Source organism: Pholis gunnellus, assembly GCF_910591455.1.
Source record: "Pholis gunnellus genome assembly, chromosome: 23".
Classification (NCBI taxonomy): Eukaryota; Metazoa; Chordata; class Actinopteri; order Perciformes; family Pholidae; genus Pholis; species Pholis gunnellus.
The window spans coordinates 13,923,179-13,938,327 of NC_136550.1; the positions used below are offsets into that span (position 1 = coordinate 13,923,179).

Below are 15,149 nucleotides of genomic sequence, written 5' to 3' on the forward strand. Positions count from 1 at the left end.
GCCCCAAATCCTGGGACCTCACTTTGTGGTTGGAAGGAGAACCAATCAGAGCCGGGAACATCTCAGAGGCTGGCTTTGCAGGGCCGCCCGTCACATGCAACACATACGCACCTCCAGCATACTGCTCTCATACACATACACACTTTGATGCATGCTTTTCTCTACTTACACACTTTACTTGTAGCTTACGAGTGTGCGTCTTCCTGACAACTGAATGTTGGACAGTCTTCATCGCTTGAAGTGTAATAGTGAACTCTGCTTTCTCTCTATTCCACTATGATGATACAGGTACTTGTTACTAATATGAATTGATTCAATAAACCATTTTAAAAGACAAGAAAGAGACTGGAGGTTTGAATTCTTCCCTTTTTTATTTTTTTTAAACGGAATGTCAGAAGTGATTATGGCTCATTTAGGAGGTTTAACTTGTCATTATTAGAAACATTACGAACATAAAAAAGATTTGCACGATCGCATGCCACAGGTAGACAGTGTGTTAATGGGTTAAATAGCATTGGAATAATTACACTGTATAAAATAGACAAACGGTACATAAGAGGTGTGCTTATTTCTAACTAGCCTGGGCCGCTCTACAGATCTGTAGTTTGGCTCATGTGTGACAATGATTTACAGTAGACAAGACAAGGTAAGGTGTTGTGGGGGGGGGGACACACACACACTGTTGGCACATGGAAAGGCAACGTAAAGAAAGATAAATACAATTTAAAAAAGCTATTTCTAGATACAAATACAGGAAAACACGCAGCAGGTGAGGGATAATGATGCCAGGATTGTGACCGTTCTGTGGTTCCTGTTCCAAAAAAAATATTATTTTTATATTTTCTTTTTCCACCCGTGACTTTGGAGAGAACTGGCGTTAGTCACGATGATTCTAAGGTCACTGACAGAGTGAAGGAAGAGGAAGCGTTACTGGCAGCTTTCAGTCATGTGAATCAGTGAGCCCTGAGACAAACAGCACTTCTTCATACACATGAGTTGAATGGTAAGAGTCCCACAGTACCGGGAAGCTGGTCTTTTGGAATTGTTTTTTAAATAATATAAATAAGCACAGGCTTCGTGTCCGGATAGTTTCTACAGAGCCTCTAAACCAGGGGTCTCAAACTCATCTCCACTCTGGCCCACATCAGCATCACGGTCGCCCTCAGAGGGCCGGTTGTAAATGTAAGACTGTGTAAATGTAACTACTCCTAACATATCGATAAATAACTGTCTCTGCATTTGATTATTGTTTATTCAAGTGTAAAAATATTGTACATGCAGTTATATAAATGTAAAAATATATTTTAAGCACATTTCTGTTATAACTTAAATCCTTACAATAACAATAACTTTGTTCAAAGCTTAAAATCCTTTCAAGGGTGAGTTTGCACAATCTCACGGGAAGTATTTCATTTGTTGTAAAGCCACGTTTAAAGTGGTCTTCAATGTACTCACAATCCATTTATATGTCAAATGTACAGTAACCAGCTAAAGAGCTGCTTCTATGACTGTGTTTAAGGATCTCATAATTATGACTTTCTATCTCATAGTTTAGACTATGGGGATGTTTTTATTATCACGTCTAACTTTACATTTTCTTTTCTTTTTAACTGGCGGATTCGCGGGTCACATAAAATGACGTGGCGGCCGGATTCGGCCCTTGAGTTTGACACCCCTGCTCTGAGGGGACTTGGGGGAAAAAAGAGAAATACTGTTGTGTTTTCTTAAATTTCTTTTAGATTGGAGTCCCTGTGACAGCTACAGTGACTTGGAATATAGAGATATGGGGCCCTGAGTTGAGAAAAGTCTAGCTAGCTAGCTAATTCTTTTCTCTAGCTAGTTAGCGTACGGCAGCGCTCTGTAGCTTTGAAGATGGAACTTCAGTTAGCGGCTGTGGCTAGCTAGCTACTTCTTGTCTCATTTGTGGTCTGATGAACACGACCTTCATCAGATTCAGTGCCCCGTAACTACTGCAACTGTCACCGGGCAAAGGACGCAACGGTTTGAATCTTTTTCTTCCCCCTGTCCCTTTAGGGGCTCCGTACATTTTTAATACTTTCTTTAAATACTTTTTTAACTTTAAAAACCATCTACATAACATCATTTTACTTTGCTAAAAGTGTATTTAAGAATGTTATTATAAAATTTAAAATCTCTTTGTAAAGCCTCCTTTCCATTGTAAACATCAGTATTTGTAGTACTTGGGCTAAAACACGCATTTAACTGTGTGTGCGTGTGTGTACGTGTCTGTGTGTGTGTGTCAGACAACACTGTGCAGAGGAGTTCCCGTGGTGTGTGAGGGGGAGTGTTCGGAGAAGGAGGACGAGGAGCGGGAGGTGGCATCTCTCTGCAGCTCCTCCACCCTCCTCTGGAGCTCCGCTCTCAAGAACAGCAGCTCCTTCAGCGTCTGATGCACCGGCACCTGAAACACACACACCACACCGAGGATTACACCAGCAAACACACACACCACACCGAGGATTACACCAGCAAACACACACACACACACACACCACACCGAGGATTACACCAGCAAACACACACACACACACCACACCGAGGATTACACCAGCAAACACACACACACACACCACACCGAGGATTACACCAGCAAACACACACACACACACCACACCGAGGATTACACCTGCAAACACACACACACACACACCACACCGAGGATTACACCAGCAAACACACACACCACACCACACCGAGGATTACACCTGCAAACACACACACCACACCACACCGAGGATTACACCTGCAAACACACACACCACACCGAGGATTACACCTGCAAACACACACACCACACCGAGGATTACACCAGCAAACACACACACCACACCACACCGAGGATTACACCAGCAAACACACACACCACACCGAGGATTACACCAGCAAACACACACACCACACCGAGGATTACACCAGCAAACACACACACCACACCGAGGATTACACCAGCAAACACACACACCACACCGAGGATTACACCAGCAAACACACACACCACACCGAGGATTACACCAGCAAACACACAGGCAGGCTATAAGAGACCCCACAAGACTCATGAGCATTAGGGCTACTCATGTATGTATGTCAGAGTGTGTGTGTCATTTCCTACATACTACATGTTTCATGTTGTCTTCATTCACAGTCTGGGATAAATCAATGGATTAGCAACAACATTGGATTTGATGCCTTACATCAAACACTACTGCTCCATCACACCGCCCCCTAGTGGGATCCAGGAGAACAGCATGTACTTGGCCTGCAGAGCCAGCAGGGCTCTGGACTGAAAGGCCGGGGACGCGTGTTTCCATACGGGTCTGATAGTAACTTCCATAACCTGGAGGCCATAGGCTCCGCCTACCTGTGGTCTCATGCGCGGGTTCCAGCGGGCGTAGTAGCCCGTCCACAGCTCCAGATGTCTGGAGGAAACCAGCGGACACAGAACGTGGTGCTCGTAGTCCACGTAGAAGGGGTTGGTGAAGTCCTCAGGCTGGCTGGTGGGGGGACATTGGAACAGTCAGACAGTCACTCCTCCCACCATCACTCCTAACAAGGCGGTGAGTATGTTACCTGTTAATGTAGGACCACAGGGACACGGTGGTGGTCTGCACCTCCTGCAGGGGACAGAAGAAGAGCTGAATGTGACACGGCTCCATCAGACAGGTCCCCCCCCCCCACAAGAAGAAGAATGGTACACACCTTAGCCACCCTCTCCTGTTCGCTGCTGTACAGGAATGTACCGAACAGACAGCTGTAGAGGTGGTCCAGCACGGTGATCAGGAACAGCTCGTTGAACTCAAAGGCTGCTGGGAACTGCAGTCAACAGGCACAGAAGGGTTAAGAGTGACAGCTTCAAAAATGCCCACAACACCTAAGCCAGGTGGAACTTTAACCCCGTGGAGACCACCGATCTCTGTGTGATCGGAGCCCATTTGCAAATGCTGTAATAATCTGTTGAAAGACAACTTGATTTCCTGTTGGTTACCTGTCGAGTCATCTGCCAGACGCAGTCGATGAACTGGACGAAGAGAGGCGAGCGCTCCGAGTTGGCGTGGTTCTCGTCGCCGTGACCGACGCGCTACGGCACAAAGCAGAACTTTAACCGACACTGAATCAGGTTTTTATGCGGAACAAGTATTCAACACAGAGAGCGGCCGTGATGTGTCCTAACTATGTACTACAAGCCGTCTCTGTTCTCCCCTGTGGTTCATTTGGTGTTTCTATCACATTAATGCTTGCATGACATGTTTTGAACCTAGTTTTGATTTTGGTTGGCTTCAAGAGAAAAGCTTTTTTCTACATCATCATATCTACATTCTGGGCATTTATCTCTAGACGAATGATTTAAAGTCAAGAATCAACGTGTTCAGAGTTTTGTCACGCCACAGAAAAATGCTTCGATGAACACAATGACGGTTCCTTACGGCGGCAAACTTGTGTCCAAAGCTGACCCACTCCTTCTCCACCAGAACCTGCAAACACACACACACACACACACACACACACACAGAACATTATCACGCTGCAGGGAGGAAGACTACGGCACACGGCTGATTATCGCGGCACAGTGTCGGTGTCACCTGGAACCCTCGGAGCGTGCGGTAGTGGCTGTCCAGCATCAGCATGGCCAGAGAGGTGAGCTGAGCGGTCCGGTCCCAGCCGTCGCTGCAGTGCACCACCACCGACGTCTTCCCCGACTCCAGCTTGTCGGCTATCTTTGCTGCTCCCGCTAATAACAGCTAACACACACACACACATATACACGTGGGAGAGCATTGTTAGTAAAATACTTCCACAGTGATGAAGAAACAACAAGTGTGTGTTGTGAGAGTTACCCGTATGTACTCCAGCCAGTGAGTCTGGTCGATAGCGGAGTGCCAGTGGGCTTCATCGATGGTGGGGTAAACCACGTCCTTCATCTTCCTCAGAGACTCCCTCATCACGTGGATGTTGGGGATTTCAAGGAAGTTGAGCTCCACGTTCGGGTAGAAGCTCTCACTCTCGTACCCTCCGTCCTTCGCCTGCACGCGGGGGGGAGGCGGCAGAGGTGGAGCGGGAGAGAGAACGAGAGAGAGAGAGAGAGAAGAAAATAAGTCAACATGCAACACGAGAAAGCAGGAGAAGTGCCAGCGCGTCGCACCTTGTTGGTGACCGCCACGCTGCTCTGTCGGGCGTCAAAGATGGTGAGCTTGTGGGACTGGGCGTTGGCGTCCATGATGATTTGGAGGAAACGCTCGTCCTCTTTGCAGCGGCGGTCCGATGGTCCGACGAGCGGCTGGCTGCAGCGTACGATGGTGGCCTGAGTCTCTGGGTGGATCCAGGACAGGACCTGCAGGAAGAGCAGGTGTTGGTTCAGGACCCGGAGGACCGACAGGAAACGCAGCAGTGAGCTTTATCAACACACCAATGTCCTTTATTTTGACTCAATACCACACACTCACTAGAGCATCAAATGTGGATTCATCCGCCGCTAAAAATAGTACCAAACGTATTCACTATTACTTTCTGTTCGAGTAACGTTGGCTAAAAACTGACCTGCTGTTTGATTTTTCAATTACTAAGACAACATTTATTCTACAAAAAAGAAACATTTGGTTTTTGTTAAGCTATCGGTCTTCAGAAGGAAGAGATGCTGAGAGTGAGACCGATCACAACAACCTAAAGGGTCAGCATCACATGTCTGGAGAAGAAGGTTCTCTCCTGATTATTTTGAGTGTCTTAAGAATGAAAATAATCCTCCTCGAGCTCTATTCGGAGCACGATGGGCCAGCTGCCTCCTACGAAGGTCTAGAGTCTCAAAGCTGCAGCAGCAGCAACAAAAACCCTGCTGACCTGTTCTGGAGCTCTGGCAGTGGACGGAGCGGCACCCCCCATGACTTTGTTATTATTGATGATATTTAACTGTGTATATAGTAATCAGCGTACATTATTACTGATACTATTACGATTATGTAATTGATTTATTTTCTACTTACTTATCACACACAAACCAACATCTCTTATCCACTGACTGAATGTGGTTAACTGATCTGTATTCCCTGTTCTTCTTCTTCTTCTAAATTACAAAGTGTTAATCTCCACCACTGATGTAGTGGAGTAGAAGAGAAGAGAGACCCTTTGATGCTGATGCAGTGTTTATTGATTGAAGCTTCAAATATGGGTACTGATTTGAATATCATTATTATTATTATTATTATTATTATTATTATTATTATTATTATTATTATTATTATGTGGGTTTTATTTCCATTTCATGTTATTCATTCTAAATATGACATTTCTCCTTTTTTTAAATCTTATTTTATCAAGTGTTTGATGTCATCAACCTATTTTTCCATATTTCTGTTTATTGTGTGTCTAGTTTTCCTTATTGTAAAGCACTGCATTTCTTTTATGAAATGTGCTGCACAAATAGTGTATTATTATTATTATTATTATTATAATATATATATAAATAAATAACTGTCACATTTACAGCAATGTTTTGATAATGTACACTGTCCCCAACCAAATAAAGCAATATAAATAATAACATAAATAAATGTACTGATGTTAGTATGTGCTTGTGACACTGACCGGTATGCGGTGCTTGGCTCTGAACACGGCCACTCGTCTGACGTCCTCCTCTGTGATGTGGGTGGGGACCACCAGGATGGAGGGATAGGTGTCACACAGCTCGTAGCTGCTGTTCATCTTGCTGATGGCCCAGCTCTCGTTAGGGAGGCCCTGACCACACACACAGTACAAAGAGTACTCCATACAGTGTTACTATGCAGTGTTGCCTGTGGAACGAGAGGCTTGCTGTGCGATACAAAATATACATCAGTATTCCACAGCACTAGCTTCATCGGTACACACATTAGCAGCTTCTCCATCACTGTTAAAGACAGCATAGATCAGTTTCACTTTCAGCTTCCTAAATATAGAACACACCTAAACACAGAAGAACACTAATCTGCTCACGTCTACTGTAGTAATACACTGACTGTGGAGAAGCACCTCAGACAAACCGCCCCTTTAAGCTACTGCCAATCAAACATTTCCTGTGCAGACATTTCACATTAAAAGTATTCCAGGTGACTTAATCCCTGCCTTGAAAAAATGTGGACTGATAGAAAATAAAGAAACAGTATTTGTGTTTGACATAAGTGTTGATTTGCTGGTAGAATTCTTGTAGTGTTTACATGAAGTGTGTGGTGAGAGATGGATGTGTCTGAGTGTGCTCTTACCAGACGTCTGTACTCTGCTGCTGAGTCGTACACCTTCCAGCCGTCCACGGGGAACTGCTCCTTGTACAGGAAGGAGAACAGGGGCTGAAAGAGTCACAGGACGCGTGTTAGTGCTCAAAACCTCCCACAAACCAAACTGATGTCGTCAAATCCTTTATTTAGTCTAAACAAAACTGTTAAAAAATGATATAACAATGACATGATCCCTCACTGGCATCCCACCAGTAAATACTGCCAATTGTGTAGCCTCCATTAGTGAATACTGAGTGAGACTGACCAGGCTGTGGGAGAGGGGGAAGGCATGTTTGGACAGCAGCTCCACAACGTCCGGATGGCTTTCCTCCGTCTTGTAGGCGAACCTGGGACTCCTCATGTCCTGATGACAAAGGGAGGACACAGAGAGAACACGAATCGTCGGTGTCAACGCAGACTCGTCACCGTTACTGCTGAAATGGTGTCCCTGATTCTCTGGTACCTTGCAGACCAGCTCCAGTCCCTTGGTGTTCTCTCCCTGGTTGGGGACACTGATGGTCTCCAGTCTGCTGATGACTCCCAGGTTCACGTCGAGAACGAACGGAGACTCCTGGATGTGCACAGACATTAACACACAGTACAGCAGACACACAGGAGTCCTGTGATTGTAAAATAAAGGTGTAAAGTAATAAATGGGATCTGAAGTACCCGTTCCACGCTGGTGAAGTAGAGCTTGTAGTCTGTGATGGTCAGGGTTCCATTAACCAGACCACTGAAGGGACAGATGTACATCACATCCTTAACTGCACGTCACACACAAAGAAACAAAAAGGTATTGATTTATGGGCAGGTAAGAAAGGTAAGAATATGCTGTTTAAAAATGTATAGATATAGATAGATATGTATATCTATAGATATATATCTATATATAGCAGTGGTGGGCCGTTAGGGCCAGCTAAGTCTTCTCTGCTAGCCTAAACAGAATCACAAAGTTAGAGCTATTTTATAAATTTTCATAAATACACTACATGTATTATCATTTTGTTTCCCCATTAGCTTATTTTCTCATTGCACAGCTCCGGTCTTCCTCTTGCTCTGCTTCCAGCACAGCTTGCTTTAAGGAGAGCTTTTATCCAATCAGATTCAGCCCCCATGTCTCTATGTAAGGAGAGAGGCCCGATGCCCTCTAGAGAGCCTTTGCAGTTTAAGTGAATGGGGACGATATTGTTGATCGTCATAGTCTTCAACCAATCAGATCTTTAGTTTGACATGTTGGGCGTAATCTTTGAAGTGCCAGTGGTACTCAGGTAGCCTCCTAAGTACGTCTGGGCGCTACACTTCCACTGTGACGCTGTGGGTGTGGACGGCCGTATGAGAGCAGTGCAGAGTTAACCTGGGGGGCACGCTCACGTGCACTAAAAGATAGGACTATGTCAACAAAGCACAGAGAAGCTCGGATTACAACACACAGAAGTTGAGTGACTTCGCTGATCAGGCTTCTGTACATAGTTACTATATTCATGCTCTGAGTATCTAAGAACACAAGAGAGAAAACCATTTACACCAGGCTACACAATGGGGCGCCAGGATAGCTTTTGGCCTCTCGGGGCTCCCGTCACACAGGGCTGATGGACGGCGGAGGCGAACTCACCTGTAGTCTGGACGCTCTCTCCTGGTAGCAGAGGAACCTGGTTCTGGAACATTGTGACCGGCGCCCCGTATCTCAAAGCTGGAAGGTTCTGTACAGAACACGGACCGGTCAGTGGGACCACAACAGGCTAGACCTGACACAGCATTACTGAACGTGTAATGAACGGCTAAGATGGGCTTTATCTCTCTGTGAGTGTATTTAGACGACAACATCTGCAAGCTAACTGAACCAACGCTGCTAATGCTAGCGAGTAGCATGCTAAAAGTTTGCTAAAACATTGATCTTAATTACTCAAACTAAATGCATCAGAGCTTCTTTTACTAGATAAATAAAAGCTGATATATATGTGGATTCAAATCACAAACAACACTGATGTCAGAGAAATATTAATGGCATATTTCAAAATATTAAAAAGTGATGTTAGAAATTAGGCAACAGAGAAGAAATCAGTAAATTAATGAATTAATACATTCCAACATTCTCCCTAAAAAAGAATGGTCAGCATTGATACAGCAGAGACTTTTAGTCCCTCGTATGGGAAGCGTTGGATCCTACACTTCCCACAATGCAAATCAACAGCTTCTTCCTCCCGGTCTGGTTGACGCCCGTCTGTCAAACTCCAAACTTGTTATGCTACACGTGTTATTAGCCGTCATTTCTTCAGGACAGCAGCGCTGAACGGAGCTGAGACAAAAGGAGACGACGAGGCATGCAGACCAGGACAGAGGGAGGAGGAGGAGGAGGTGAACAGGAGGAAGGACAGACAGACAGACAGACAGAGAGAGAGAGCGAGAGAGAGAGAGACTTGCCAAAGCATTGGAAGGATGCTCAGAATCACTATCTCCATGGTAACAAAGCCCTTCATCTTGTGAGTCTTGCTGCCGGGGAGAGCAGCATGGAGAGAGTGAGAGACAGAGAAAAAGAGACAGAGAGACATCATACAGTGAATAGACATTATTCCGTAGGACACCGTTATTACCGTCACTCCCCTCTCTGCTGGGCTGAGCTGGGTGTGTGGAGGTCAGAGCCCACATACCAAAAATACACATTATTCCGTGTCCACATCATGATGGATTCCACGTGAGCTGGCTGAGGCTAATCTGAGTGTGACCGAGGCTAATCTGTCCTGTAGGCAAGATCTCGGTATCGGCCGCGTTCTGGTTTCTCACTGAGAAAATGTTAACCAATCACGTTGGAGCAGGCTTTGTTTCAATGCAGGCTGAAATGCAATCTGGGAACCCGCCGGCCATCGCCTGACAGTGATTTAGCTTTCAATTAGCTCAGCTAAACCGGCTCGCTGGGAAACAAACCCAACTCCAGGTCCAGTCTCAAGTTGTAAATAATAACCGGCACACGTAAAAGGAAGTCTTGGTCCGGATATCCGCTGGCTACATCGCAACAGACCGATGTCCCCAGAGGCTACATCCCCGTCAGACTCAGAGACTGCTTCAACAGCCACGTCCACCCCATTGTTTCTTCTGCTGATGCTCCACACTGTCCATGTAAATAGGATCAGAAATCAGTGCTGATCATTAATGATTGGATTTTCATATCCATCACTGTGATGAAGTACCGTGGTCTGTCAAAGTCACTGGAGACTCTGGTTATTTTTAGCCATAAACTGTCTCTCAATTTATTTCCCTACATAACACATTACTCTAAATACTAATTAGATAGTATGTATTATATACTATACAAGTAACAACACATTGCAGAACAGAAATGGACAATTTCTTTCAAATTCATCGCGAGTGGGACATGAATGTCTGACTCAAAGTTCATGACAATGCATCCAACAGTTGTTGAGAGGACGGTCACATTTAACAGTGACACACTGATGAATGTTATTAGAGCTGCACTCCACTATTGTAGTGTCACATTTACCCTGAACTTGTGAGCTCTGATAGGATTCATTGTGGTGTTACGAATAAACACATACAAAGCGTGAAGAAAGGTACAGAGAAAGAAGAAGAAGAATAAGAATAAGAATAAGAATAAGAATAAGAAGAAGAAGAAGAAGAAGAAGAAGAAGAAGAAGAAGAAGAAGAAGAAGGAGGCAGACTGAGCTGGATCTGGTGGAGATGAAGTGTGCAGTGGGTCTGATGCAGGAAGCACCTCTGACCTCAGACATCAGTGACACCACATCCTGTTGACTCTACATGAAACACAATGTGCACCCTCGAAGCTTATTACACTTAATATGATCTTGGCATCAGTGGAGTGAAGCGCACTGATTTATCAGCTGCGGTTTCATTATTCCTATCTGAAAAAAGTAAAACACTAGTAACAGTTAGCGGTAGCTTTAGCCTGAAGCTAAGCTAGGCTTTTGGCTAATTAGCACACAGACCTGTGTACGCGTGTCTGTGAAATGTACAGTATGTAACAGAAGATAAGCTGATGAGACTACAACTCTTACCCTGGGAGTCAGCCTCTTGGACACCTGGAGACACCAAGTACACACACACACACACACACACACACACACAACAAATGGAGTTCATGTGAAATGGAATCGACTACATTCACGCTGTGATCTCAAACAGAAGGTTACTTTCACTGCGTGGCATTAAGTCTCTCATTCTTGACAATGTCCAACAGCAAAATGAGACCTTCCTGTATTCGGTGCAAACGGCAAAAAGCAAACGCAACAACTAAAAGCTGCAGAGCAGATGTATATTTAAAACTAATAAGCAACATGAAAGCGCTGCATACGCCTTCATTCCACAGATGTGATAACTCTAAAGGGCACTGAGCATTATTTATGAAGCTTTCTGTCTTGTTTTAAAAGACACAAACTATACTCAATTGACCTCTACTGTATTGGGGTGGAGGCAGAAATCTCAAGAGACTCCAAACCAGGAAGCAACCTCTGGTTCTGAAAGTTGAAGCCAATAAGGAAGGAAGTGTGTTTAAAGCTGCATTCTCTCTAATGACCACCAGGGGGCGACTCCTCTGGTTGTATAGAAGTCTATGAGAAAATGACTCTACTTCTCTCTTGATTTATTACCTCAGTAAACATTGTAAACATGAGTTTATGGTCTCAATCTCTAGTTTCAAGTCTTCTTCAACACAGCATGATGTTCATTTAGTAAATGATGGTCCATTTAGAGTCAAACAGACCATAAAGCAGGGGATGCAAACTGTTTTCTCTCCTGCGTTTATGCCTTAAGAACAGGTACAAAATATATATGCGCGTGTGTGTTAGCAAGTTATATAAATGACCTGGAAGAAAACATGAATGATCTTAATCCTGTGGAGAACATGGGGTAGTGGCACCCTTCAGCCTCTTGTGGCCGAAATGAGTATTACAACAACAAACATAAAAATGATCCTGACAAAAAAAAAAAAGCATTATGTTGCAAAAATGTTTTTTTATCCTGCAGTTCTTAAATCATAAAGACAGCAGAGAAATCACCAGGTTTCTTCTCTCACTTGTCTCTCATGGCTTCAGTGAAAATAATAATTTGAATGACCTCCAGCGTCGCTGGCTAACCTGAGGATGGTTTAGTCAACTCGCCTCTCACACTAAAGAACAGTCGTTCCTCACATGTTAACGCGTAGAGCTCATTGCATTCAGCAGCTATTATTTTGTTCATATGGCCGACCACACAAACCAACGCTGCGTCTCTTGAACCTATCTGCCGGTTGAAGGAATATTTTTAAATCAAAAAACCAAACGCGTGCTCTGGTGGAGGGATGCAGGCTGCTGACAGCCAGAAGCAGACGACAAACTGCACAGCAGCTCAGCAGTCGCTTAACCTAAACACTGACAGCAGCTGTGACACTTTACATTCACACACACTGAACACACAAAGCTCTGCCCACACACACACACATTTCTGCCAGCCTTACCATGAAATCTGGTCTTCTCGTAGCCTATCAAGTTACAAAACACAGACTGATGAGAAATACTGTCAGCAGAGTGTGTGTGTGTGTGTGTGTGTGTGTGTGAGCTACCTTGTTGTCCCTGGTGAAGTCAGACGGGACTGATCCTGAGATCTGACTGGAGATGGTGGCTGCTATCAGCTGTTTACACCACTCCACATGAGAACCTGTTGGACTGAACAGAACAAGAAAAAAAGTTGATACATAGTATGTATATATAGTATGTATTCACCGAACTGTAAAATAACAAATATTAATAAAATTAATATAAAATAACAAATATTTGTTTTAAATGGCTGTTAACCTGACAATCAATGAAACCCAACACTACCAAGATGTTTCACACATCAGCAGGAAGTGTTTTATTAACTGTGGCTTAACTGTACTAAGGTTGACAGTGTTGAGGATGACATAACTCTGCTGTACAGATGGAATGCGTGCTACAGAAATCCACATTATACTGAATTCATCATGAGAAACAAGTACAGTGATAACCCCCCATTTGTATTTTCGCAACCAATGTATTCCTGCACGAGGATCTTTTAAAAGGTTGGTAATCTAACTTCACTACGCTGGATTGTTTTAACTGATCCAAGCTAAAAAGCAGCTCAGCGATGACGACTCTCTAAAGAAAGCAGCTAGCAGCACGAGCTCCAACAAATCATTGATTTGATGGATGTCTGTCTGTCTGTAAAGAGAATTATAACGACAAAAAGAAGAAGAGCATCCCTAGCTTTGAGTCTACAATACAGTCTCTTTAGGCTTTAACAGGATGTTTTACTAGAAAATGAAATCATATTGAAATGAAATGTTACAACCCGGAGCGACTTATCTTGTTATAAACAAAAATCCTATCGGCTCAGTCTCGAGGTCTGTCCATGGTAACAAGTGGGTGTGCAGCCATTTAATGCATTACTATTAATGTCTGCTTATATTATTCTCACAAATGGCTTATTATGAATCAAATCTGATTTTGATCAAATTATAACAAATTATATACAGTACAGTACTGAGGTCTGTCTTAGCTACTAACGTTACAGCAGCTAGCCCTGTTTCACTGATCCGAGGCCAGCTGTTCGCTGTGTTAACTCCCTGGTAGACTGGCGTGTTGTTGAACATGTTAGCTGTCTTCTCCTCGTTCATGTTCATTTAGATGCACTTTTAGCCTTTAGCTGCACTATCATCGCTACTGTACTGCAACATTACCGTCACGCCAAACTACGGTGGAAAACCAGCTAATATTCTGTCACCTTTGCTTACTGCTTGATTTAAAAGTTGAAATTGTGAAATATTTTGCATTGGAGCTACGCCGAATTAAAGAAACGCTTATTTGGACTCAGGAAATGTTTTGTGTAATATTTCACGGGGACTGAAAAATTGGGGAAAGGCAAAAAAAGAGACGTGGATAGGCGACGCATGCCATATCTTTGTAACATCGAGCCCACTCACCTGTCCAGGGTTTCACCGGTAGCTGGTCCGCCGGTGGCCGAGCTCCAGAGCTTTCTGTTCGGCCCTGCTCCGTCCGCCGCCCCGGCAGCTCCGGCCTGTTTCTCCATCTGCCAGACAACTGTTTCCTTTCTAGGTCACTGCGGGAAGAGGAGGACGAGTCCCTCTAACACGAGGATGCGGATGAAATTAAACCTCGGTTTAATTTCAATGTCCGCCCTCAGCGCGCGCGCTTGTTTCGCTTCAGGTCTCGCGGCTCAATGTAGATGTATTTTAGAACGCTTCCTGCCATTTGGGTTTTTGTGCTTCCTCCTGCCCGCCTCTCACGCGCATCTGTGCCTCGCTCTGAAGCTCCGCCTCTCTACAACACGCCAGAGATGCGAGGATGACACGAGGCCAAGTATTTTGGGTGGATGTTCAACAACTGGGCAAACAATTAGAATTGAATTGAAAAAACAATTATATTTTTATACATGTTTTCAAGGTAAGTAGTAGGACAAATATATATGTTTTCGAACAGTTCATTTTATTTTTGGGAAAATTTGTTTATAATGTTTATATTAATTTGTATCAAGAACTGCATCAATATGGCAAAACAAGAAACATTAAGAATACGAAGGCTGTTTGATAAACACATAATAAACCGATACTTTTATTTTGAATTCGTATTACTCGTCTGTGTAATATACACATTTTTATTATATTATATATATAATTATTTATATTTATTATTTTACTATGTATATGTACCCTTGGTACGAACAGTTTTGCTAGTACATATAGTTAATGTACCTTTGTTTTCTTAAATAAAGAAATGCAACACACACTAAGTCAACTATGTGGTTTATGTAGTTTCCTAAAAGCGAGGACATGTTCAGCTGCACCGCGTCATTTGGTTCGTCTTGTTGTCAGAGGTAAGTTGGGATAGTTGTGAAACTGTAGAACAC

The 15,149-nt window shown here is 43.8% G+C and overlaps 1 protein-coding gene across 3 annotated transcripts; it reads right to left on the bottom strand.

The window, feature by feature from the left end:
- Positions 1–389: 389 nt before the first annotated feature.
- On the bottom strand, positions 390–14,507 carry mtmr1a (myotubularin related protein 1a). 3 transcript variants are annotated; one of them, XM_079184783.1, is made up of 19 exons: positions 14,206–14,507; positions 12,829–12,931; positions 12,724–12,747; positions 11,288–11,311; positions 8,872–8,959; positions 7,929–8,023; positions 7,723–7,830; positions 7,525–7,623; positions 7,248–7,331; positions 6,595–6,744; positions 5,159–5,347; positions 4,854–5,039; positions 4,599–4,757; positions 4,443–4,490; positions 4,004–4,096; positions 3,718–3,831; positions 3,589–3,632; positions 3,380–3,512; positions 390–2,422 (listed from the first exon to the last, which is right to left on the bottom strand). In XM_079184783.1, exons 1-19 carry the CDS (start codon positions 14,310–14,312, stop codon positions 2,261–2,263), a joined length of 2,010 nt encoding a protein of 669 aa, XP_079040909.1. In that variant the 5' UTR covers positions 14,313–14,507; the 3' UTR covers positions 390–2,260. The 3 variants fall into 3 exon arrangements, with proteins under 3 accessions (XP_079040909.1, XP_079040910.1, XP_079040911.1); XM_079184784.1 differs by lacking the exon at positions 12,724–12,747; XM_079184785.1 differs by lacking the exons at positions 11,288–11,311; positions 12,724–12,747.
- Positions 14,508–15,149: the final 642 nt, after the last annotated feature.